This window comes from Dermacentor albipictus, chromosome 1, assembly GCF_038994185.2.
Source record: "Dermacentor albipictus isolate Rhodes 1998 colony chromosome 1, USDA_Dalb.pri_finalv2, whole genome shotgun sequence".
Lineage (NCBI taxonomy): Eukaryota > Metazoa > Arthropoda > Arachnida > Ixodida > Ixodidae > Dermacentor > Dermacentor albipictus.
Window position 1 is genome coordinate 74,465,546 of NC_091821.1, and position 24,675 is coordinate 74,490,220.

Here is a 24,675-nt window from a genome sequence, read left to right on the forward strand (position 1 = left end):
ACATTGTTCCGTGTACCTGCAATATGTGGGAGCGAAGTAGGCGTCTATACTGACGGCTCAATTAGGTCATGTGCCTGAACCGCAGCATTCGTCATCCCACAACTAGTTCGCACATCCCGCTAGACCATAAATCAACATAACTGAAGTTACGATACAGTGGGCAGTTGTGGGATTTGCGGCCAACCCCAGAGTACAGTTGTTTTTTTTTTTGGTGCCTCCTATTTCCGCGCTTAGGTTTTCCTTTTATTGCACTAGCAATTATATGGACACTACAGGCGCATTTCTGCCGTCGTCGTAGCAGTGACGTTCCGTATTAAGTCCAAGAGCGATAACATCGTCCCCGTCCGCTGTATGCTGCATGTGCGAGCAAAAGCGCGCCTGGGTGAGCCAACGATGATGTCTCAGTCTCGCGCGTGCAATGGAGAAAAGCGGGGAAGGAGCGAGCCGTCTTCGGTTGCGCGCAAGGCACCGGGTGGAGGAGAGCGGGGTGGGGGAAGGGTCGTTTTACTCCGGCGGCTGCTGCGTATGGCGTGGCCGAGGGTAGCCGGGCGGGCCCTATCTTGAGAGCGATCTGCGATGGGGAGAGTCTAGGTGTGCCGGCGGCTCATACTATCGTGTGTGCTGTGTTTTCGCCGCTCAGTTTGCGTTGAAGCGGCAGCGCGCAGGTCACTTCGCTCGCTGCTGTTGCTGCTCTTTATCACCTCAGCGTTTTCACAGCGAGTGTGCGCGGTGTTACGGTTGGCATGTAACACCCGGGAAAAAAGGACGGTCGAAGGACCCTGCTCAACCGGAACGAAGGATGGATTCCTAATTGGCTGTGTTGTGCCATTACCACCAGCCCGGATTCTGAATCTACAAGATGCAGAATTTATCCTGCGAGCGCCCTTTGGACAAACCTGGGGCTGCGCCGAAAGCGACAGCGCCCTAATTCTCCCTTGACAAGTCAAGATGCTGAGCCGTCAGGCAGCAGTGTCCTGCGGAGAAGTATCGGCGAGCGACATGTCCAAACGTGCAACCAAGTGCCAGACAGCCCGGCGCCGTACCTCCCTTTGCCTGGAGGTCACCGGGCCCGCCAACTTTGAACCGAGGGGCCAGCGCGGTCGCTGGTTGGACCTCTCGGACGACCGTCTAGTGCTGGCTTTGTATTGGGCCGTTTGAGTGACAATGGTTTCTCGGGGATTATAAGCCGCGACGCGGCCGCCTGGAAAACCGGATCCGCCGACCCACCGGGAGCTGAGTGCCGCTCTCGAGTGGAGTGAGATGTGTCACGCGTTGCAGTCTCGCCGGACGTCGCCATGCGGGAACAGTCGCGTTTGCTGTGAGCTCTCGGCCCCCGTGTCGATCCGATCTTGTCCTGTATAATGACCTGTATATAATGCATAAAGTCCCTTTCGTTATTCTCACCGACGCCTGACTCGGAGTCTTCGCTACCAACGCTCTGTCACGAAACGGGCGACGAGCGCTACGGGACCACCTCAAAGTCGTAATAGTGGTGCCAGCGGTGCAAAATCGTAACAGCTGTGGTTGTCTCGAGTGTTTAGCGGTCTGACAGGTGCACCGCAGTACTTACAGGCCACTTCGTGTGTGTGCATGCCTACCTGAAATGAAGAATTCACCCTTTATTTGCTATGGTTGTCTCGAGTGGATGCCGGTAGGGCGAAGGCCCCGCAGTGCTCACAGGCCCCTTTGTGTGTGTCCGGGAGAACCCTTTGCACAAACTGTGCGACTCAAAGACGTTACGAACTGTCACGAACTGTCAACACTTTCCGAGAACCAACGTCGCCTAGAAGAAAGGTCCTACGAAAGTGGAACCTGCTGCAAACTCACGACGAGGACTTACAACGTCACCTGGTGAGTGCCATCTGCGGAGGCGAACAAGTGAAACATCTCCCACCAAAGTGGGAGCAGCCGAAAAGCAACGATGGCGACGCAGTGCGGGTCACGTGACGTTGACGTGAGCAAGATCCCGCCTACGATTTTAGTGAGCCTATTTAAAGTGGCTCCGCAATGTACTTTTACATTTAATTCTCCTCATCTTTCACCAACCATTGAATAAACCATGTAAGTTTCGCACTAGAAGTCGTTTCGTCCCTGCCTGATTGCCATGGTCTACCGGACGCCTACAGCCCGCCGATAACGCCACGCTACCTAATAGTAACGTCGGTCGAGCTTCGAGAAACAGGCGTCGCAAGAACTTATCGACAGCGGTGGGGCGCGCTACCCTGGAGAAGGACACAGTGGTCATCGAGTGTGATATGTTCATGTTTGCCTGTGAGCGCGTGACACCATGCTTGACAATTAGTAAGCGAATTCTTACAAGTTTGTAAGGCCAATAAAACTACTATCCTTACTTTGTATAGCTGTCTACTAATTTGCTATGGCCATCAATGCTTACTTTAGAACGAAACTGCGACTTTCTTACGTAATGTTTCTCAGACCGTATAAAGTTTTAAATAATGAAATTATCACACACTGCTCCTTCTACTTCATTCATATTTTTCTGAATGGCAACATGAGTAAACAACAGGTGGTAAAGTTCATTTAATTTTTTTAGCTTGGGTTGCCATGCGGCATAACGTCAGTATAAAACTAAATGTAAGCATGCAGGACCGTTTCATATAGATACAGCAAAAGTGACTTCTAAAACATGTTGTCCATAATCCATAGTTAATAGCCTTCAGCTTTATCACTGCTCAATTTCACATATTTAAGTACACTTTCTCGAGTTGTCTTCACAGATTTTTAGAATTGGGACCCCAGGACTTTGGGGCCCCAAGCGGCGTTACGTTGGTTGCTGTTGGGTTCGGAGGAGCATCAGAGTTTTAGAATTGGCACAAGAACAGCGTTAGGTTGCGCGCTCGGGACGCTGCAGTGGTGAAAATAGAAGACGCTTGAAAGCGAAAAAACAAGCAGTTTTTTTTACAAGCGAAACCTAAAAGAATTTATTTTTTATTGAAAGACTGACTATGTCATTATTTGTACGACTTGTTTCTGCCCTTTCTAAGCCGAGGGGTCTGGCAGGGGGGTCGAAGGACGCCGACCCAGCCTCAGCTCGTGTCTTCCTGCGTTGCGCTCAGTCTCTTGCCTCTAAATATGCCGAAAATCACCCGGAACACGGTAAGTGTGCTTTACAGCCAACTGTTGTGTGCCGATGTAAGTTGGAGGGAAAGGCGACCACGCGTGCATAGTTTTATGGCCAGTCATGCTTAGCGCCATAACTTGTCTGAACGATCCGTGTTCTGGATGGCTGCGGCTCGCATGTCTCACGCTAAAAAAAAGCTATCACGTGATTGCTGGCAGGCATTCTCAGATCATGAACATCAGGTTGCCATTATCCCTCAAGAGAAAAGTGTATAATAGCTGTGTCTTACCAGTACTCACGTACGGGGCAGAAACCTGGAGGCTTACGAAAAGGGTCCTACTTAAATTGAGGACGACGCAACGAGCTATGGAAAGAAGAATGATGGGTGTAAGGTTAAGGGATAAGAAAAGAGCTGATTGGGTGAGGGAACAAACGCGAGTTAATGACATCTTAGTTGAAATCAAGAACAAGAAATGGGGGGCATGGGCAGGACATGTAATAATAATAATAATATTTGGGGTTTTACGTGCCAAAACCACTTTCTGATTATGAGGCACGCCGTAGTGGAGGACTCCGGAAATTTTGACCACCTGGGGTTCTTTAACGTGCACCTAAATCTAAGTACACGGGTGTTTTCGCATTTCGCCCCCATCGAAATGCGGCCGCCGTGGCCGGGATTCGATCCCGCGACCTCGTGCTCAGCAGCCCAACACCATAGCCACTGAGCAACCACGGCGGGTTGCAGGACATGTAATGAGGAGGGAAGATAACCGATGGTCATTAAGGGTTACGGACTGGATTCCAAGGGAAGGGAAGCGTAGCAGGGGGCGGCAGAAAGTTAGGTGGGCGGATGAGATTAAGAAGTTTGCAGGGACGACATGGCCACAATTAGTACATGACCGGGGTAGTTGGAGAAGTATGGGAGAGGCCTTTGCCCTGCAGTGGGCGTAACCAGGCTGATGATGATGAATTCCATAGTGGAAGAATGTCCAAGTTCGTAGTCATGGCACATTCCCCGTAGAAATGGGAATGGAGCGCCGCAACTGTATACCTTCCTTGCTTTATAGATCGTTCATTTAACATAAATAGTTCATTGATTTACCAATTCACATATCCAAATTGCTTTCAAAAAGGGAAATATGACTAAGAAGCAAACCATTATTTATCAATGTTAATGTCTTGCGCTTGGATAGAACCTGCAATGCCTTTTTTATGTCAAACTTTAAATTAGATCATAGTTTCTTCTTGCGCTGTGTACTAACGACGACGGCGGGAACAAAGACGACGACAACGGATGGTGCGCAAACCCACAACAGGTCTTGGTCTATTCGTATCTTGTGTCGTGTCATATAAAGATTCAGAATCAAATAGGCGGAGGGAATCGGAAAGGCTGAAAGAACAAGGGAGAAAAGCAAAGGAAAAAAATTCAGGGCCATTCCACTCTAGCTGTGATGGTGGATGACCAGCGGAGCTGTATATATGGTGATAAACATGTTGATAATAAATATTTTGATTGAAAATAAAAGACACAGCGCAACGAATTTCGTTTTTTTCACAATTTCTGTTTCATTAAATTACATACTCAATGCTTTATTGATTTTTTACCTTTTGGTTGCTTTCTTTAGATTCATTATTTGGTCACCAAGGTGACTATCGCTTTATTATCGCTATGATATACGGCCAGTGGCTCTGTGGTGACACTGGAAAGGTTCTTGGCCAATGTGAGGTATATACACGACTGATGACGCGTCGTGGGCACACTGATGTTTGCGCAACATTGAATGCCGAACATTTCCAAGAAAAACGCCACGAATCACTTTCCGTCTGGCCGAGACACGTCTATGTTGAAATCACCCACAATTACGATGGGAGTGGAGTCGGTAGTTGTGATCCAACCAAAGGTGCATACGCGTTGCGTTTGCGACACGATTTTCGTCCGTACTACATGCCGCCCGCCGTCGCCTCGAACATTCCCGCTTCTGTTCACGACGGTGTTCCATGGGTGTTCTTCGTAGGCGCGCTGTTCTTTCGCACGCGGCCTACCCATTGCATGGGTGGAAGAGAACTGAGATAAGATTACGTGGTTTGCCTATAGAGTCCGTGACGTCAAAGCACAGCCCATACTAAGCAGTGCCTATTCTGGTATTACTTTTTTTATTACGATATTTTTTTTATCACGATACGTTTCGACACTTCTCGCGATTAAACGCAGCTGGGGCATACCCGGCGATACTGTTTTGCTTTAAGCTTTAGGTCTTTTAGCTCTGGGGTGGCCGCCATCTTAGCGTATAACAGCTCCGCTGTAAAACTAAAACAAAAAAAAACAAGACAAACCACAACCACCGATGCCTTGGTCAGTTATAGATAATACAGATTAGTGTGGATCGTCCTGTAGGAATGTGACTTCTGCTTGCGTGAGTTGTAATGAGGGCATGCTGGTACATTCATCATTTTCCACGATAATGAAAGGTACTTCTTTTTGATTTCCCTAATATCCCTATTACCACCGCGTACAATCAACTAGATTTCACGGAAAACTGGTGCGCATGAGCATCGCTTCCAATGCGCAGCAAGATGGCCTGCTCGCTGTAATTGTTGACCACCACCACCTTGGCACGCATATCGGTGTTCGCGGAGACGTTCGTTGATGCAGCGTCCAGTCTGACCAATGTATTGTTGGCCGCAGGATAGGGCGATACGATGCACGACATTTTCAGCGCATTGCACTTTGCGCTTTACGTAATATTCTACCTTCTCCGCCAGATTATCGTTTGCTGCTTTGCATAAATACTTAAGATTGTGTGGTGCTGAAGACAGAATAGTGACATCATGTTTATCACCCATCTTTTTTCAATTCGGCGCGAAATTCTATGCGAGTAAGGTATGACTACTGCTTTCTTGAGGCCGAATTTTTCTGTCTTCTTGGTGGTCCGAGGGCTTTTTGTTTCAGTAGATTTTCACTGACACCTACTAGCATACTTTCAAGGTAGCCACTGTCTTTTAATCTTTTAACTGGTTGCGAAGGCTATGCTGCACAAGATGTTGACAGGATTTCTTGACTGCCTATCTGACACATGAGAATGCGATGTCTCTTTTAATCAGTTTAGAATGATTTGAGTCGAAGCTAAGGGTTCCCTTCTTCCCCCTCGTGTTGCAGTGACAGCAGGTATGGTTTTTTTCCGAGCCTGATTTCTAAGTCGACGAAGTGCAGTCTAGACAGCTCCGGGATCCCGCACGTGAAATCGAGACCAAAATGTGCGCTCTTGAAAGCTTTAACTATTGCTTCACTGTTAGCAGCGGCCGTAGGTTTGAGGCAAATGAGAAATTAATCTACGTATCTGTAGCATGCCGATATGTCCGACCCTTTAAGTTGTTCTGCTAACTTAGGTGCACCTTCTGTGGGGAGCATACGGGAGCGACGCAAGACCCAATTGATATGCCTTCTCACTGGGTGTAAAGCCTGTCTTCGAATGCTATGATCTGTGAAAGTAGGTATATTTTCAGCAGATACAGGAATGCTTGAACGGTGCAGTCGCACTAGTTCTTGAATTTCACACAACCATGCATGTTAATTGTGAATTCAACAGCCTGTAGAACATCGCACTGTGGAATGTTAAAGAATAAGTCTTTGGGATCACTGGTCCACTGGATCCCGAAGACAAGACTCCCCCTTGCAAACCACTGTAGCAGCGGAGGGTGAAACGAATGGACTCCAAACCACACTCCAGTGAATACAGCGTAAGCTTACGTATCACCCTCGTTCAGACAGAAATTAACAGCGTTCGTTCATAAAACTATTCGCTCGAAGGAAAATTAAGATAAATAGCAGTATATAAAAGAAACTACAGTGGCTGCACTCACATAGCTTCGAAAATAAGACATTTATTTGCGCCCACTTAATCACTCCTGTGTGCATGCTGCGAGTTGTTTCAGCATGTGCGCTTTGCATTGCACGAATTTTCGGGTCACGTCAAGATGAAAAATGCATTTCTTGGCTTGAGTGGATGAACTATTCCGTCAGCGGGGCAATGTTGAAAATGGTCGAGGCATACCTACGGAGACTGAGCGTCACCTCTGACCCGAAAACGAGGTCGCGCATCCGTGTATGTAAGAAAAAAAAAGCAAGAGCCAGAACAAAAGACGAGGAGTTAGAGAGAAAGAGGGGGAGGGCAAAGGAGGGGAGAAGAGACAGGGAAGCAAAGAAAAGCATCTGTGACAGGCACTGTTGCGGCGTGACCTCGCACGGCACGATTGCGAGGGGGCTGTTCTGATCTGGTCCCCTAGCGTTGGCAGCCCAACTCGCCCGTGCAAGTCTGCAACGAAAGCGGCTACAAGGAGGCTTCCCACGTGCGTGTACGTACACGCGGCTGACCATGGGGACTGCATCTGCACGGTCGGCACTTGGTGTGTTCTTGCAGTGTCAGTGTGTGTGTTGCAACGAGCGCTATTTTCTGATATCGGAAGTATAAAATTGCCGCTTTAATTCAGTGCAATTGTTTAAAGCATACAAGAGCACCTTTCAAAACTATATATGGAAATTTTCACTCAAGCTATACGCAGCTGCTGCTGAAAAAGCGAAGCGTTTCTATGCGATCTAAAATTGTGACCGAAACATGCGGGGTATTCTGTAAGAAACGTGGACTGACAAACACGCGTGTTCTCAAAGCTACGTAGCACAAACGCAAGCGTCGTAGTAGTGGCCTTAACATCTATTCGAAAGCAGAATGAATAATAATAATAATAATATTTGAGGTTTTACGTGCCAAAACCACTTTCTGATTATGAGGCACGCCGTAGTGGAGGACTCCGGAAATTTTGACCACCTGGGGTTCTTTAACGTGCACCTAAATCTAAGCACACGGGTGTTTTCGCATTTCGCCCCCATCGAAATGCGGCCGCCGTGGCCGGGATTCGATCCCGCGACCTCGTGCGCAGCAGCCCAACACCATAGCCACTGAGCAACCACGGCGGGTAGCAGAATGAAGAAGAAAAGTATGCAGCAACTCCACTGGAGTTGCCTAAGTATGCGTAAGGATACCCCCAAATTTTAAGCTGACCTACCACAATATTTCAAGGTGGCCCACCCACAAATTTCAAGTTGACCAAAGCCCAAATTTCAGTTGTCCCACCCTGAAACTTCAAGTTAGCACACACCCAAATTTAAGTTGGCCCACCCTCAAATTTAGGTTGGCCCATGCCCAAAGTTCAAGTTGGGATTTCAGTTGGTGCACCCCTACTATAGGCTTCCCATGCGTTTTCTGCACAACCCTATGGGTGCGCATAAATCTGATTACATGGGCATTCTCCCTGATCAACTTTTTTTATTTCAATTGCTCCTTATCTCTTGTAAAGCTGCCAATCATCTACATTCACATATTATAACGATGGAATGTCTTCGCAAATTACACATTTTTGTACAGGTGCATGGCATTACACGTTTCATGTGACGGACACATTTTGCTGAAGTCCTCGCCAAACAATGCTTACGCATTAATATTGATTGACAAAGGCTGCAGCTGTTAAGTGCGCTGCGGATATATATATAGCACAATTGGCAGTGCAACGCACGCATAGTGTGGAGTTTGTGGGTTCGGATCACACAGGGATCAGGTTACCTTTCCATCCGTTTTCATTCCCCTTTCCTTTATTATTTTCTAGATGTCAATTTCAACCACAGATAATTTCCATGGTGCTTTCATTCTCTTCATTGTCTGTTGGTTTTATATATATATATATATATATATATATATATATATATATATATATATATAGAGGGTTTCTTCAAAGTTCAGCACCCAGGACCCGACGTAACATATGCAGGAAAGAGACGACGAACCTTTTGGAAGACGTATTTACTTAAAGTTTACGGCTGGTGGACCAGCCTTCGTCAGAGTACAGTTAACGAGTCACTACTCTGACGAAGGCTGGCCCAGCAGCCGAAAACGTTAAGTAAATATGTCTTCGAAAAGGTTCGTCGTCGCTTTCCTGCATACATACATATATATATATACATATATATATATATATATATATATATATATATATATATATATATATATATATATATATATATATGTGTGTGTGTGTGTGTGTGTGTGTGTGTGTGTGTGTAAAATTTATTATTGTTAGGTATTACTATTGTTATTCGCGTTAAAAACTTGTACAATTGGCAGAGAGCGAAAAGAAAGAATCGGGAGCAGGCTGGCAACTACCACCGGAAGAGACACAACGCCTGGCTGCACTTGAGGAAGAAGGAATGCAAACAAACAAAGGAAAGATAGGAAGACAAGTAGGAAAGAGAAAACAAAAAAACAAGAGGACAGATCAATAGATAGATAGATAGATAGATAGATAGATAGATAGATAGATAGATAGATAGATAGATAGATAGATAGATAGATAGATAGATAGACAGATAGACAGATAGACAGATAGATAGATAGATAGATAGATAGATAGATAGATAGATAGATAGATAGATAGATAGATAGATAGATAGATAGATAGATAGATAGATAGATAGATAGAAGGAAGGCAGGGTTGTTAACCAGTGAAGAGTCAGGTTCGCTACCCTGCGCTGGGGGAAGGGAGTAGGGGAATTGAAAGAAGGGAAAGAAAGAGAGAGATGGGGTTAGGGAGACATCCACGAGCAGCACTACAGAGTAAAAGGCGCTCGCATAAACCAGACGTTCTCAGAAAGCACAGAGGTGCCTCTAGTGCCTTCTGAGCCGATAATCGGTGGGGACGGTGTTCTATTATTGTCTGTTCACTCAGCAGACGATCATCCAGTTTCCTGAATGCATTGGTCATAGATTGTCTTTGTGCTTCAAACTGAGGACAGTGGCGCAATAGATGGTCAGTGTTCTCCTCGCAGCCGCAGACATCCCTTGCAGGAGGAAGGAAAGAGATAAGAAGAAGGCAGGGAGGTGAACCAGAATCACGTCCGATTGGCTACCCTACACCGGGGGAACGGGAAAGGAGGAAACAAAGATAGCAGGGAGAGAGAGGAGGGAAGGAAAGAAGGAAATTGAGTGAGTTCGCTGACGTGTGCGGCCTTACAGAAATTGCATTAATAGTCACAAATGGTCGCACAAGCCCGTCGTCCTTAAGAAGCACAAAAGTGCCTTCACTGCTTTATGGGCCGACGGGCGATGGGGGCGGTGTTCCAGCAGCACCTGCACAGAAAGCGGCCGATTGTCCAGTTTTTGAAAAGCTTTGGCAAGTTCTTGTCTCTCAGGGGTGTATCGTGGACAGTGAGTGAGTGAAGAAACATTTATTGTAGGTCCGGCGAGGACGCGAACTCGTCGCGCACCCGGCTAGTCCCACGTCGGGACCGGCAGGTCTAGCCCACCGGCCCGTTCGCGGGCACGCCGGACGTCCAGGATTTGATTTTCCAGAGCGGGGCTACGCAGAAGCGAGTCCCACTCCTCCTTGATGAACTTGGGGTATGTCGACCCGCACTCCCACAGCATGTGCGCTAGAGTAGAGGTCTGCCCACAGGAGGGGCAGGCGTCGTCGCGATACACGTCCGGGTAAGCCTCGTGGAGAACGGACAGACACGGATACGTATTAGTCTGCAGTAGCCTAAGAGAAACGGCTTGCGCCCTATTCAACCTGGGGTGAGGGGGTGGAAAGACCCTTCTAGACATGTAGAAGAATTTAATAATCTCGTTGTGAGTAGCGGGAGCATCCCTGTGGCCGTAGGGAGGAGGGGAGTCGGTGCTTCTTGCAGAGGAAGCGCGGTCGGTGAGGTCGCGCGCAGCCTCGTGAGCAGACTCATTCAGGTTCAGGGGAGCACCCTCGACCGACCCTACGTGAGCTGGAAACCAGTGGATTGAATGATGCGTGAGAGCATATCGATTCGAGTTGCTAAGAGCAGCTTGCTTGGCGATGCAACCCTTCTGAAAAGCCCTAACTGCCGTTTTGGAATCGCTATATATCTCGGACCCACGACCGTTTAGCAGGGCGAGGGCGATGGCGGCTTGCTCGGCGACTCCGGGGTCTGAAGTGCGAATGGAGGCGCAATTAGAAATCTTGCCGCTGGAGTCGACCACAACGATGGCAAAGGTCTTCCCAGCGCTGTACTCCGCGGCGTCGACGAAGCTTGCTCTAATGTCTCGTTGCTTTATCTGTTTGAGGATGGCTGCTGCTCTGGCCTTGCGTCTGCCCTCATTATGGACGGGATGGACGTTTCGGGGCACAGAGGCCACTTCGAACTTGTCTCGAATGCACCTAGGGATCGTGGTACTGACCATCGGGAATCCCGCAGGTTGGTAACCCAACTCTTCGAGGATGTGTTTACCTGCCGCTGTGGTGCTCAGGCGAGTGAGTTGCGCACGTTCTTGGGCTTCGGCAATCTCCTCGGCAGTGTTATGCACCCCCAGCTTGAGGAGATCCTCGGTATGGGTCCTGATGGGTAGCCCGAGAGCCCTCTTGACCACTTTGCGGATGAGAGCGTTGAGCTTGTCTCGCTCCGCTCTGAGCCAGTTGTGCATAGAAATTGTGTACGTAAAGTGACATAGCACGAAGGCATTGATAAGCCTGAGGAGATTGTGGACAGTGGACAGTGACAGTATCGTGGACAGTGGCACAGCAGGTGGTCGATGTTTTCTTCCGTGCAACAGACCTCGCATGCTCCACTGTCAGTCACTCCAATTAATGTAGAGTATGCCTTTGAGAAGGCAACTCCTAACCAAAGGCGACAGAGAAGCGTAGCTTCACGTCGAGGAAGTCCGAGTGGAGGCCGGAGTTGCAGGGAGGGGTTTAGTCGATGCATTCGTGTAAGTCGTAAGTTTGGCGAGTTCCACTCGGTCAGTGTGAGACTGCGTGCCAAGTGTCAAAGCTGCCTAGCGGCGTCTGTCCTCGAAAGCGGAATTGGAACGCTCTGCTCTTCATGATGTGCTGTACGAGCAGCGTTATCGGCGGAATCAGGACTGTTAGCCATTACAATGAGTGCTGAATAAGCTTTTTTGAAAGCAACTCCTAATCACAACCGAAACAGGAGAGACGCTTCGCGTCGATGCAGTCCGGCCGGAGGTCTGAGTTGCAGCGAAGGGTTGAGTCTGTGCAGTCTGGTGCACCTTGTGTGTGCGGTGTTAAACTCAGCTAACGAGAGTGTGCGTGATAGAATGCGAAGTTGTCACGCAGTATCTCTCCTTGAGAGAGGAATGGGGACGCAGTGGTCTTCTTGGTTTGACGTCCGAGATGCCTTATCTGCTCCATAATTTCCTATGATACCGCAATGGCCTGGTATCCATTGAAAAGGGATATCATGGTCTTTTTCTCTCAAGTGATGGATGAGTTTCACGATTTGGCACGCCAATTGATCGTGAGTTCTATGTCGGAGAAATGACTGTAGACATTGTAAGGCCGGCCTTAAATCGCAGAAGACTGTTAATTTTTAGGGCTCTCTGTGTTGATCACATGAAGCGCATCGCGGAGAGCCGCGAGCTCTGCAGCTGTAGGCATAGTGATATGGGAAGTCTTGAACCGCTGGGTTATTCCCATTGTTGGTATAACTGAAAGGTCACAAAGACTGAAGTAAAAGAATGATCTTGTACGGGAATCATCGGGAAATAAAACTCGCTATGGTCCGGTATTCGAATCGTAAACCATCGCCTAAGCAGGTCAGTCGCTGGACCAACTTAGCAAATAAGACGTTTAGTGGTTGAGAACCTGAGGGTGTATTGACAAAACCAATTAAAACTTTATTTTCCAGAAGAGAATTCAACTGTAGGGACTCTTGGCCAAAATGCGTCTGCAGCAACTTTTGTTTCAGTGGTGTGAGCTTTTGCTTTGTAGAGCGTCGGCGAGAGCATCTTCGCCACGAGTCACAGCACACACACTCACTACGTGGTCTTGGGAGGCGAGACTCTCTGAACTGGACCTGAAAAGCTAACTGGCGACCCTCGACCAATCCCGGCGTGCTGCAATCGCCAGTGGAGCCCTGTCAAGGAGAAGCACCCAGGAATGAACCGGGCAACGATTTCTGCAATAATAAAGCTCCATCCTCCTCCTCGTTCCACCTCGAGCGCACCCGACCACAAGGAGCATGGTATATTGGCGTTTTTCACTGGTCGATTCGGAGCAGGATTTTTTGCTCCGCGGCAACGAATCCGAATTTCACTGGTCGATCTGGAGCGGGTTCACGCGTTCCACTGGTCGTTTCGGATCAACTCGCTCCGCGCCGGATCGCTCTCACTTGCTCCGCCGCCGAGACGCGGATTCGGGCGGAAATAGAACGCGTCACAAGGCGTCACTTCCGTCTTCAAGCGAAATCGGTACCCGGTCGGTACGCACAACATTGTGTTGGGCATAGTTTGCGGAACCGGTTTGTGTCACGTGCACGCAGACTTCCTGTGTGATCTCCCGCGGAGCATTCGTGCGCTCCACTGGCAGACTCGGATTGGTGAAAGCCGAGCGCTCGCTCGAGGATTCAGGCGGCTGCTCCAGATCGACCAGTGAAAAACGCCATATGCTTCTCGCTACGAGTATACGCGCCAGCTTGCGCGGCTCCAAGCCTGCACGCGTGTGACCAAGAGGAAGGCGACCAGCCACACCATACGCGAACAAAGAGCGCGCTTCATTGCGCGGTACACAGTGTTGCTAGATCCCCATCAGCAAAATCGTTCGTGTTTGGGTTTAGGGAAAGTTCATTCTGGACTTCATTATGCTACTTTTGTTTATTGGATGTATCAACATTAAAGGAACTACATTGTTTTCAAATTGAGAAATACACAGTTTTTATGTACACTTTCTCAATGTAAATAAAGCTACGAAATAAACTTGTCTCAGCATCCGTACGGGAAGTTTGCGTGCAGCATAGGTTATGTCGTCGCGCAGCTTGCTACTTCCGGTGCGTATACGTTCATATTTGTCATGGGCGGATATCCGTGCCGCCCGCGTGTATCTCCTCGCGTCGTCGCCATGCTGTAGTCGTTATACCATCGTCATTTCAGAATCGTCATCTCATTGATGTCATGCCATCGTCGTCATACCACCTTCTTCGTTCAATCGACGTCACTCCTTCATCGTTATTCAATTGTCGTCACTGCGTCGTCCTCATGCCGTCATACTCTGGCGGGCCTTGGCAAGCGAATGCCATAGCAACGTGGGCCGACACCGGATAACAGTATATGCGCATGTATCCTGAACGAACGGAGGTCTCAGATTGACCGCTACAGATTCTAAATAACTGTGTCTACACCAGTAAGGCGTGTCGCTACATTGCTTTAATGCTAATCGCATTACCATCGACAGTCATCGTGACACGGGTTTGGCCGAAATTTGTTTGTCCTCGCGAGGGCTTTAATGTGGTTTTTAACATGGGGTCGATTTTGGAGACAGTGCAGTCAAGGCGTGAGTGGGCCGGTCCTGACACTAGTGCACGATATGTGTCCTCGAAAGGGTTTTAATGTGGGTTAATGCGCTGCTGTTTTGAACTGGACACGAAGCGCCGCTGTGGCGACTGCCGGCGAAAAGTATTTCTTCCCTGCTCGCCTCCAGGGAAGAATGAGAATGGCCTGCGTACGCGGATGTAAGCTTGCGTACACGGTGAAAAAAAATAGCAGTGGCTTATACCCCTGTCACACGAGCACTTTAAAGGCATTTGAAGAAAAAGACATCTCACACAAAGGAGTTGCATCCGCAGACACACGCCAAAGTTTAATCTCTTTTTCAGAAGCGGTCTTTTCCGAAACCGGAGATCACCGATCTCTTTTACGGCTGGAAAGGCGTAGCCTCCAACGCAGTGGGCACCAGTAATTATCATGCAATAAAGAAACGAAGCAAAAGTGCATTTTTATTTCAAGTGTACACATCACAAAAAAGGGTTTTGTCTTTCGTTGAACCTTAAGTAGGCGCAGTTTTGCACTTTTTGCACGGCACTCTCGTAAGCAGTTCGAAAATATCACGTGACGCTAACAGACGATGCAAATTCGCGCCATTTTCTGCGACCATGGCTACGGCGAGCGGTACCGACGAACAGCCTCCGGCACGCCAAAGAAAACCGCGGGTACAGTGGTCGGAGAGAGACACCTGGGCGTTAATCAAGTTATGGGAAGACAACCTGCCCTCGCTGCGTGCGCAGAAGCACAACGGAGGCGTTTACGATGGCATTGCACAAGCATTGACGAGCATGGGTGTACCTCGCACAAAGGCGCAAGTGCACAGCAAGATAGAGAACCTGGGACAGACCTACAGGTAAGACAAAGCACAGCAGTAAGCTGTGAGCGCTAAATTTACCTTGAAGCGGCTTCAGGCTGTGGTCGCAAGCTGCAAGCTCTCGTTTGTGGTGTCGCGACCTCAGCATCGAACGTTGTTTCCGTAGTAGGCAGCGACGGAACCCTAATCTAGCGGACGGAGCCGTAGTAACGAAGGTTTTAAGGCAGAGACCCTTCATTTCAGCTAGCGTCGAATTTTGCAGGGCTGAACTGCGCCCTGCACACACGAAAGTCGACGACGCGCTAAAGGCTGTTTCTGCAATTCCTTTACAGTGCGAGTCGGTCTGAGTAAACGCAAATTCGCCTTCACATGCGGCGAAGAATGACAACCCGCGCAGGTCGTCAATAGCATGATTTCGTTCGTCACAAGATAACGGGAACCTTAACTTATGGACAGGCGCATTTCACATTATATTGTACGCCTTCTCACGGCAACATATAATACGAAGCAGGAAGTCGTCTGCATGTTTTCATTTCTGCAGATGTGACTACGGTTTGCATTTTTCTCGGACCATGCGCAAGCGTTGTTCTCAGACAAGAAAACATGAGAAACTTTAAATTTTTTCGAGTAAAAAGGGTTACCTTCGCTTCTCAGGCTTTCTGTACCATCAAGTCGCGTTTGTATCTATCGGCAAACGTTTTGCTCTGTGTATATCTTTACATTTTGAGTATATAAAATTTTAGTTCTTTCGTTTTCTTATCCAGGAGCTGCCTGAAACACATGACAACAGGGTCATCACCGCCGAGCTGGCCATTCTTCTCCGAAGTCCATAGGTTTCTAGGATCCCTGCCTGTTCACGATACATCTTTAATGGAAGAGGCTGGGTGCAGCGAGAGCACAACAAGCAGCACTGCCTCCGTCGAAGAAGTAAGAAATGCATAGTGGAGACTATATATGCTTTATTACAGTCAACTAAATTTCAAGACATAATGTAGCATCAGCTGTGCTGCCAAGCCCATAATCTGCACAACCCTGCAGTGTAGCGGACTGCTCTTGTTAATACTGTGGTTCATTTCTGCTTGTGCTCACGCGCTGTTCATGTTGCAAGCTTGGCAGTGCGCTGTTTGGAGAATAAAAAAAATGCAGACTCTAAAATAAAAAAACGTGAATACATACACGCAAGGAGAGGCAGCTCTCTTGCAAGTAAAAACCCTGAACTAATTGTTTACCGCTTCACACATCAACTAATGTGGTCAATGTATTTCGGATCCCTTCTTCAAACGCAGCTGATCTTCGACATGCTTGATTCCGGCTCTGCTTCTTGTGAAGACGTCGCCGAAGATTGTTCACCTTCCGAGTCGCCAGTACAACAGGTTGAATCCAGGAACCTCGCAAGTGGCAGTTCCGAATGTGCCCGCAGGAAGAGAAGGCAACCGGCTGGCGACTTTCAAGAAAGGATGCTTGAGGAGCAGCGACGGCAGAGAGAGCAGTTTGCTGATGCGCACAAAATGGAAATGGATCTCCGTAAAGAGGGGCTCAAGTTGCAAGAGAAACTTGTAGATGCAATGTTGAAGTTTTTTAGTAAAAACTGACATGGTGTTCCACAATTGTTGCTGATTCTTGGGACTCTTGCGTTCAGTTCCTTCGCTTGTAATATTCCACAAGTGCTGTCCTGATGGCGGATGCATTTCCAATTTCAGCTTCTGTTCTGCGTGATGGCTGTGGAAATGTAGCATTGGACTGCTGCACCTCACTTAACCACTGTGGGTGGACACTGTCGTTGAAGTGCTCGCAAATGTTATTGAGCACGCAGCATGCTCGTATAGCCAAACGGGCATTGCCAACAGAACACTCCATTCTTTTCGCAATGAAACGGAACCGGGCCTTTAGCCTTCCGAATGCGTTTTCAACTATCCTCCTTGCTCCAGATAAATGACAGTTGAAATTCCTTTCAGCTTCACTGATGACAGTTCGGTGTCCAAATGGCTTCATGAGGTTTGGGGTTAGTGGAAATGCTTGATCGCATAATATTATCGGTGGGACTGCTGTGGTACCCACTGCGGCAACAGGTGCTTTGAAAAGGGGACTGTTGACAATCTTCGACAGCCGTGAAACACCAAACACATGTGCGTCGTGGCAGCGTCCTGGGGCACCGACATTGCAGTATCTGAATCGATACTTGTGGTCGACCAATGCTAGTAGGATAATACTGTGCCTGCAAGAAAAAACAAAGTGCAAAGTGAATAAAGGTTAGTGCAGCATGGCACTGCTGAGTTCACTGCCTTTAGTTACTGTGATGCGATTTTACAGTTTGCTTTTATTAATAGCTGTGAGTGCAGCTCGGATTACATTATTTCACATAATGCCACAACCGGTCGCTGTTAGCGTACTCTACATCGTATAGGAGTTGCAGTCCTGCGGAGAACTCTTTTCGTCGTCGCATTAAAATTGTCGCTGCTAAACACTGCAAGACTGCGAACCAAATTACGCGTTTTCTTAAGAGCTGCTGGTAAAATTGAATAACATTTTACTTAGCAATAAAATATGGGTCAGTCAGTTACTTTTTTTTACTACTATAAAAATGGGCCCAAACAGAACACTTACATGAAATAAGTTAAATCGTGGCCACTTACCAACCCTTGTAGTTGTAGTAGTCGGTGGCGTACTTCTTTGGAGGCGAAATAGGGAAATGGCAGCCATCAAGGGCACCGACAGCTTGAGGGAAATCGCACACGGCTTCGAACTCTTGGATGTGCCTAGGCATTTCCTCTTCAGTAATCATTCTGATCCAGTCACTTTCGAGCACAGAGACAACAGCTGCGCAAAACTCTCTGTAAATGACGTTGACGGATGAGCGCCCAACGCCGAAGAGGTTTGCCACAGTTCTATCTTCGGCAGAAGAGCACAATTTGTAGAGGCCAATGGCGACACGCTTTTCCGCAGTGATCGGGTCACGCATGTTGGTAACTTGTTTTTCGAGCACATGGCGCAGACTTTCCACGAGAAACCGGAACGTTGAGGGGTTCACTCGAAACGACTGCTTGAAGTTGTGGCCACCGAGGTGAGGCACAGTCTCCTCGAACCACTTTTCGTGGCGGATGAAAGCCCACGTCGATCGGTTGCAGACTCTCGTGGGAAGCGCCAAGGCATAAAATGTACACCCGTTGAGTAGCAACTGCCGCTTAATACGGTCTTTGACTGCCTTTGCGGCGTCTGCTTCGCTCTCTGCAGCAAGAATCCTTGCCAAAATGCATGCTATTTCGACTTTTTCCTTCGTGTCCGTGCAGTCCCCCATATTCTCGACCTCCATGTTGACTCCGATGTAAACAGTGGCCCAAGGTTGCTAGACGAACATGTAAAATTTGCTACTTCTGCGAAGACTCTTGAAGCTACCTTATTAAATCTTCTTTAATTTAACCTTTTCGAATAAACTGTATCTAAATTCACTAAAACAAGCATATTATAGTACGTTTCTAATTTCTATATTGAAATACGTTGGTTTATTCTAACTGGTTTTGTTTCAGAATCTAGCGCCATGCTTTCCATAGCGTGTTCGGAAGGAAACGATAAAAGGAGATCGCCCGCGCCGTGTGTCTGCAGCGCAACTCCTTTTAATTAGAGGTCTTTCAACTCGGTAAAGGACCGCTTAGGTAAAAGAGTTTTTGCGTGCTTGTGTGACAGAGGTATTAGTTCGGCTATACCAGGATATACGTAGCGTGAGCTAAGGTTCAGCTGGTTATTCTTAGCCTCGACGTCATCGACGGCGTCTTGTTGTTGCGGCTGCTGAGATGGTCGGGCACCTCGCTCAGCCTCGTGGCGACGCCGCTTTGCTAGACGTTCCTCCCTTTGCTCCGGTGTCTCCGCAGCACGTTTAGCCTTCTTCTGTTCGTTCTTCCTACGCTCAGCCGCTAATTGCCAGGCAACTACTTCGGGATCCGATGAGTTAAGCTTCTCCGCTCTTCTGCGCCGCTGAGCAACAATTTCGCTCTCCTTCTCCATGGCTATACCACACTGGCAAACGCCCCGCTATATGTATACCCCCACTGATACCTCTGCGCATGCGCACAAAATGACAGGCGCTATCAAACGGCTCTGGCGCAGCGTCAGACTTGGCTACTGCGCAACAGAGGCGCACAGCGGGGCACGCGCCGGCGCCAGTGCGTCTGCGGCGGCTATGACGTCACCGCTCTGGAATGCGCAGACCGGCGAGGCGCGCGCGGGGGCGGCGGCTCCGGCGCGCCAGCTGCACGCCGTGTGACGTCACTGCTCCTCGCGCATGCGCAGCACGGCTCTAAAGGAGCCACGCGAAACTGCTCAATCTCGGCCAGTGCAGCTCACGCTACAAAAAAGTCAACTTCTGTATACTGTCCTTTGTATGGATGTCACAACTGCTTAAGAACACCGCCGGGAAGCTGCCGAAGGTTGAATATTACCGATTTCCCCAGAATGGCAGTGGTCTGATTGCAGCCGTATGGCGCGCAACATAAGCAAGCGCGTTTTAAAGCGAAGCGTTCTTTGCCTCTTCCTTCGACTTTCTTACTGCTGCTGCTGCTGTGGGGTGCTGTCGCGCACGTGCCTCGGGGGGTGGTTCAGAGCGTGTATACAGATGACCAGCGCGAGTAAGAGAGGAAATGCGACGGGAAAAACGCGTTTTCACCCCACCACGTCGAATGTGCACAATCCCCTCTGAGCTCCCTAGCCGTCGCCACTATAGTCGCTTGAGAGCTGTAATTATCCGTCACTCCCCTCAGAAGCATTGCAGAAACTGTAGCGCTTTCCTTTCTGCCAACGTGCGAGGCCACGGGGGACGGAGATAGAACTGTTAGATAGATAGTTCCCATATAAGAGAGGGGGGCAGGAGACGTGAAAAGGCAAGGTTACCCCGTCATCGCCATATCCTCTTCGTCATCGGACGAGGAGGATAGGGCGCGCGGCAAGGCTTTCCTCCTCTCTGGCTTGGGCGATCCGGCGCGGCGCTGCTTGAAAGTATTGCTGTAGCGTGCTGCGGGACGATTTCGGAATGTTTTAGATCGTACTTTGTGACATTTACGCCATGTCCGTTCTATAGGGTCGTCAGGGAAGTCTTTCGGTGCATCGGTAACTGCAGTCGGCAGAAATATGTATTGGCGTTGCAAAAATGTGACGTCCATAATCAGCCGCAGGCTACGCGCATTATCAGTCGCGCTGTGCGTATGTGTTGTGAATTATTTTACTTATATCGGCTTAAATTCAACAAAGGAAACCCGTGTCTCTGTATTACCAGCATAAAATGGTAAATCCGCTCACTGTTGTTGCGATCGGCCTGCGGGGGTTGGCGATCTTCGGAGAAGCGACCTTCGAACCCTTCCCAGTCTGCTGCGACGAGTCGTTTTGGAGAGCCGACAATGCGCCTCCTACGGACAGCCAGCTGTGCCAGCAAGTTTAGCCACGTTCGGCGGACCGAGTATTGTTAGTTGATTCGCTGTCGCCTTCACGGTCTGCTTGGCAAGAGAATTCCTGGAAAAGGGTGTTTGGTGGTGCGTTCTCACGGGCACCAGAAGTCGTCACAGTCAATCGACAGACGCGGCGGCTAGATGGCGCCACTGTGTAGAAGCCCATAGATGGCGCCACTGCGTAGCAATATGGTGGCGCCTATGAAAAAACAGTGTATACGACAGCTGCTGCAGGGAAACAGGATAAGCTTAAGTTCAAGGTACGGCACACTACATTGCTGCTATTTCTGAAAGATAAACGCCATGCAAATATGTCAAGCGGGCAGCTTACGCAGGGCGTGCAGAAGCAGAGCCGCATTAAATAAAGCGCACCGCAGGGTCCAGGAGACATTACGAAAGCGGTCGACCGTCAAATCAACACTTATGTGCCCGCCGTGGTAGCTTTGCCGCTATGGTATTGCTAGAGGTCGCGGATTTGATCCCGACCGCGGCAGCCGCATTTCGACGGGGGCAGAATAGAAAACGCGCGTGTTTTTAGATTTTGGAACACGTTAAAGAACACCATGGCGTCAAAATTAATCCGGAGTCCGCCACTACGGCTTGCCTCATAATGTGAGTGTTGTTTTGGCACGTGCAGCCCCGTAATCCTATTCCAGTTTGATACTTCTGTCACAATGCGATGTGCAATGTAAGGAAATGACAACGCTCAACCCTCTCAGAGGTTATAAAATATGGCGCACAACAACGCCTCAAGCAAACACCTCTCCCTATGTGTGCTGTGTACTACGCAGACAAACAGCAGTGGTGCACGCAAGGTAACGTTTACCATCAACTCACCACTCTCGTATTAGCCTTAACGTTGAAGAAATTAAGCTTTATCCGTCAACATCACCGCTAATTATCGTCAATCAGAGCATCCAGCACGGAAAGCTTAGCTTACATCGATTCCCACAGTGCGTGGGATCTGCATATTTTCTTCTTCTTGCTCTCTAAGATATTATTAGGACATGGTCCTGTGCCTTGTGTTCTTTTGTTATTGTTTGTAACGTATGGAAACTCGAGCGACTCCGTACAGTTCGACCAAGCAATATAGGAACGGAGAGCTCAGTTTGCTGCATCTGCCTTAGTTTGCGATCTGAGCTGACGCTCTTAAGCTGGGCCAGTATTCACAAAGCTTATTATGCAAGAACTGTTCGTAAGAAAGTATCCCAGCTGATCCTGATTCCGGACATATATTTAGCGACGGCGCCCAGCGAATGGCACGTACGAGCGATAAGCTTTCTTGAATTTGGGCTGGGCCAGGGCGGCCCGTTCTCGCTTCGTCGTCGCACCGGCATGGCCCGCTTTCTGCTAGGGTCAAGTGCGGGCTGGGCCGCGAAACTGTAGCCCGTGCACACCTTTAGCAACTTTTAGTTCCGGCCACCGCGGGCCGCGCATGGGCGATGCGGATGCGCCAAGCTGGCGAAAAAAAAAGTGGCTTTCTCAAATGCAAAGCACTACAAAACACAGGTGTTACGCTAATAGCCGGAATGCGAGATAAGGAAGCAGCGTGCTGCCCTCTGAGTACGCGTCAAGCTTTTCATTTGCGCCACGCATTTTCTGAAAATTTCCGACATAGCGACGGCACTGCTGATCTCTTCCCTGACCAAACACACATGATCAGCAGCCGTACAAGTCAGCACCGGGAACCAAACTGCTTCGTTTTAAGTAATAATCAACGTTGCTTATCTTTGTGTAGCCGCTAAACTGCAAGCGGGTATCGTTTCGTGATGCCACTATCACACGGCGACAGCCACCGCACGCGTATTCGGAAAAGGCGCCGGGAAGGGAAGAAATTAAATATGCCCAACCTGACCGCAGTGGCGCTGCTGCGTTGGAGAGCGCTGGCACCGCCACACGAGCGCACGAGGCCTTACGTATTGCGCAATATATCACGTGCATTACAAAACAAGCTCTGGTGGCTACGTTAACGATGTAGTTAATGCATGGTCTAAATAGAAGTGGATCGAGCACACTTCCCTGATGCACGGTGTGCTTGAGAGGCAATAATATGGGATAAATGCCGTTAATATATGTAAGTATGAATTTCTACTACTGAGGTAAGATTTAGGTAATTCGAGTAAGGTATTATGAATGCCATAGGGCTTGTGGATGCGCTTATTGTGGTCAGGGCTGTCGAAAACTTCTGTAATCAACAATTTTAGGTAATAAATAGGTAAATATGCAAATGAATACATAAATTTATTGCATATATATCTCAAATGGTCCCAGACATCGGGTTTTGCATGTAGACTGGGCTGTTACTCAATTACAATAATTAGATGGCGATATTGCAGTCATGCGAATAGAAGTGGAACTCAGAGTCCTTGAATAGAGCGTTCAAGTATCACGCATTCTTCAAAAGGGGAAGCGAAGAATATGAGCGCTACTATGCGCAGATGAAGAGTAAATGGCTTTCACGTGGTTTGTGTGGCATGGTTTGGTGAGCTGGCAAAATTAGTGAGACGCCAAGAGAGAAGTGGTCAAACGAGTTAAAAAGCACAGCCTAAACGTAAAACTAGGTTAGCAAGGTTAGTAAGACTATAGGTTAGCAGTTTAGGTTAGCAAGATGTGCCTGCGGCGTAAATTTAGTGATGCTGGTGCGATACGGATAATTAGAGTATACATAGCGAGATATGCGATTCTGAAGTGCTTGAAGTATGTGTATCAGAGGTTTGGTTGATCTGAGTCTCAAACAGCGCATGCGTATTCCAACTTAAGCCGGATACATGTTAGATAGGCATGTAGCCTCATGGTGGAGTGAGCAAAGCTCAAGTGCCGTCTAAAGTAAACAAGGGCGTGATTGCCTTCGTTAGTAAAATTTCCTACGGCAGAGGACCAACAAATGTTACTTGAAAGAGTGACGCCAAGGTACTTGCATGTGTCGACGCAAGATGAAGTGAGGTGAATAGAGAGCGGATTTCTAGGCACTAAGAATGTGGGCTTGAGGCACGTCAAACAGAGACATAAAGCTTAATTAGGCATGATAGCGGCAGAATTAAGCATTGTAACATGTTCGAAAACCACGACCTGCTTTATGTACTGAATATGTGTAGCCTGTCTTCGTTTTAAGAAACTGATGTAGCGTTCACTTGAGAGGAATGAAAGGCAACAAGTATATTTTGCAAGCCGTCGCTTCACAGGGCTTGCCTCGGCACACAAGGCGCCAGTTTTTTGTCGATCTCTATTCTACAGCCAATAAGCTTAATAAATTTGTTCGAACACTACGAGCAGGTACTGCATATTTATCGGACAATACTTCCTGCTTACAGTGGCGCATCAAGTGGTGAAATCGCGAGAAGCGCAGCATACACCAGAAAAGCTGCTAAATGGTTTGTGAAAGAAGCCAAAGTACGTTCCTAATGAATTGAGGTCATGAAATGTCCTTCTAGTAAGAAAAGAAGCATTGAATAGTGCATGCTTACACGTCATAAGAACAATAACACAAGATCATCATGTCAAGGTCCTGTGGCCCAACAATGTGCCTCTTCTGAATCAGAATAAGCCTGTAGCCTGAAAACGAGCGTTAACATCGAAAGAGGTGGATGTAGCGTTTTTGTATTTCCGTCTGTTTGACGACATCGGGAACTCTAGAATTCTTGAGGATTCGCCTGTAAGAACCTCTGAAATATTTGAGCAGAAAAAAATCCATGTTTCGTGTTTAAGACAGATTGCACTTATGCACAAGCTTTTTCGACAGCTGCTGTCGCACACATGAGATGCATTAAGAGATACTAAAGGCAAATACTAAATCGACGTGGACTGCTTAAACACTTTCCAGAAGCCTCGCAACGCTTGTTTCATGCGAAGAAAAGACCTAGTTTACGAGAAAATTGTGTATGAAGAGTCCGAATACGTTTTTTCAAAATTCAAATCTCCCGCCACCCAACCGCGGGAGTGGTGACGGTGCATACGCCATCACCGGCCTTTGCTGCCGTCGGTGAGAAAACGGCGCCCGAC

The 24,675-nt window shown here is 48.2% G+C and overlaps 2 protein-coding genes across 2 annotated transcripts; one reads left to right on the forward strand and one right to left on the reverse strand.

Moving 5' to 3' along the window:
* Positions 1-14,668: 14,668 nt before the first annotated feature.
* LOC135903962 (myb/SANT-like DNA-binding domain-containing protein 1) lies at positions 14,669-16,851 on the forward strand. Its single transcript, XM_065434476.1, has 3 exons — positions 14,669-15,283; positions 16,009-16,171; positions 16,531-16,851. The coding sequence occupies exons 1-3, from the start codon at positions 15,039-15,041 to the stop codon at positions 16,834-16,836; spliced, it is 714 nt and encodes a 237-aa protein (XP_065290548.1). The 5' UTR covers positions 14,669-15,038; the 3' UTR covers positions 16,837-16,851.
* LOC135903961 (uncharacterized) lies at positions 16,186-18,839 on the reverse strand. Its single transcript, XM_065434475.2, has 2 exons — positions 17,878-18,839; positions 16,186-17,459 (listed from the first exon to the last, which is right to left on the reverse strand). The coding sequence occupies exons 1-2, from the start codon at positions 18,552-18,554 to the stop codon at positions 16,880-16,882; spliced, it is 1,257 nt and encodes a 418-aa protein (XP_065290547.2). The 5' UTR covers positions 18,555-18,839; the 3' UTR covers positions 16,186-16,879.
* Positions 18,840-24,675: the final 5,836 nt, after the last annotated feature.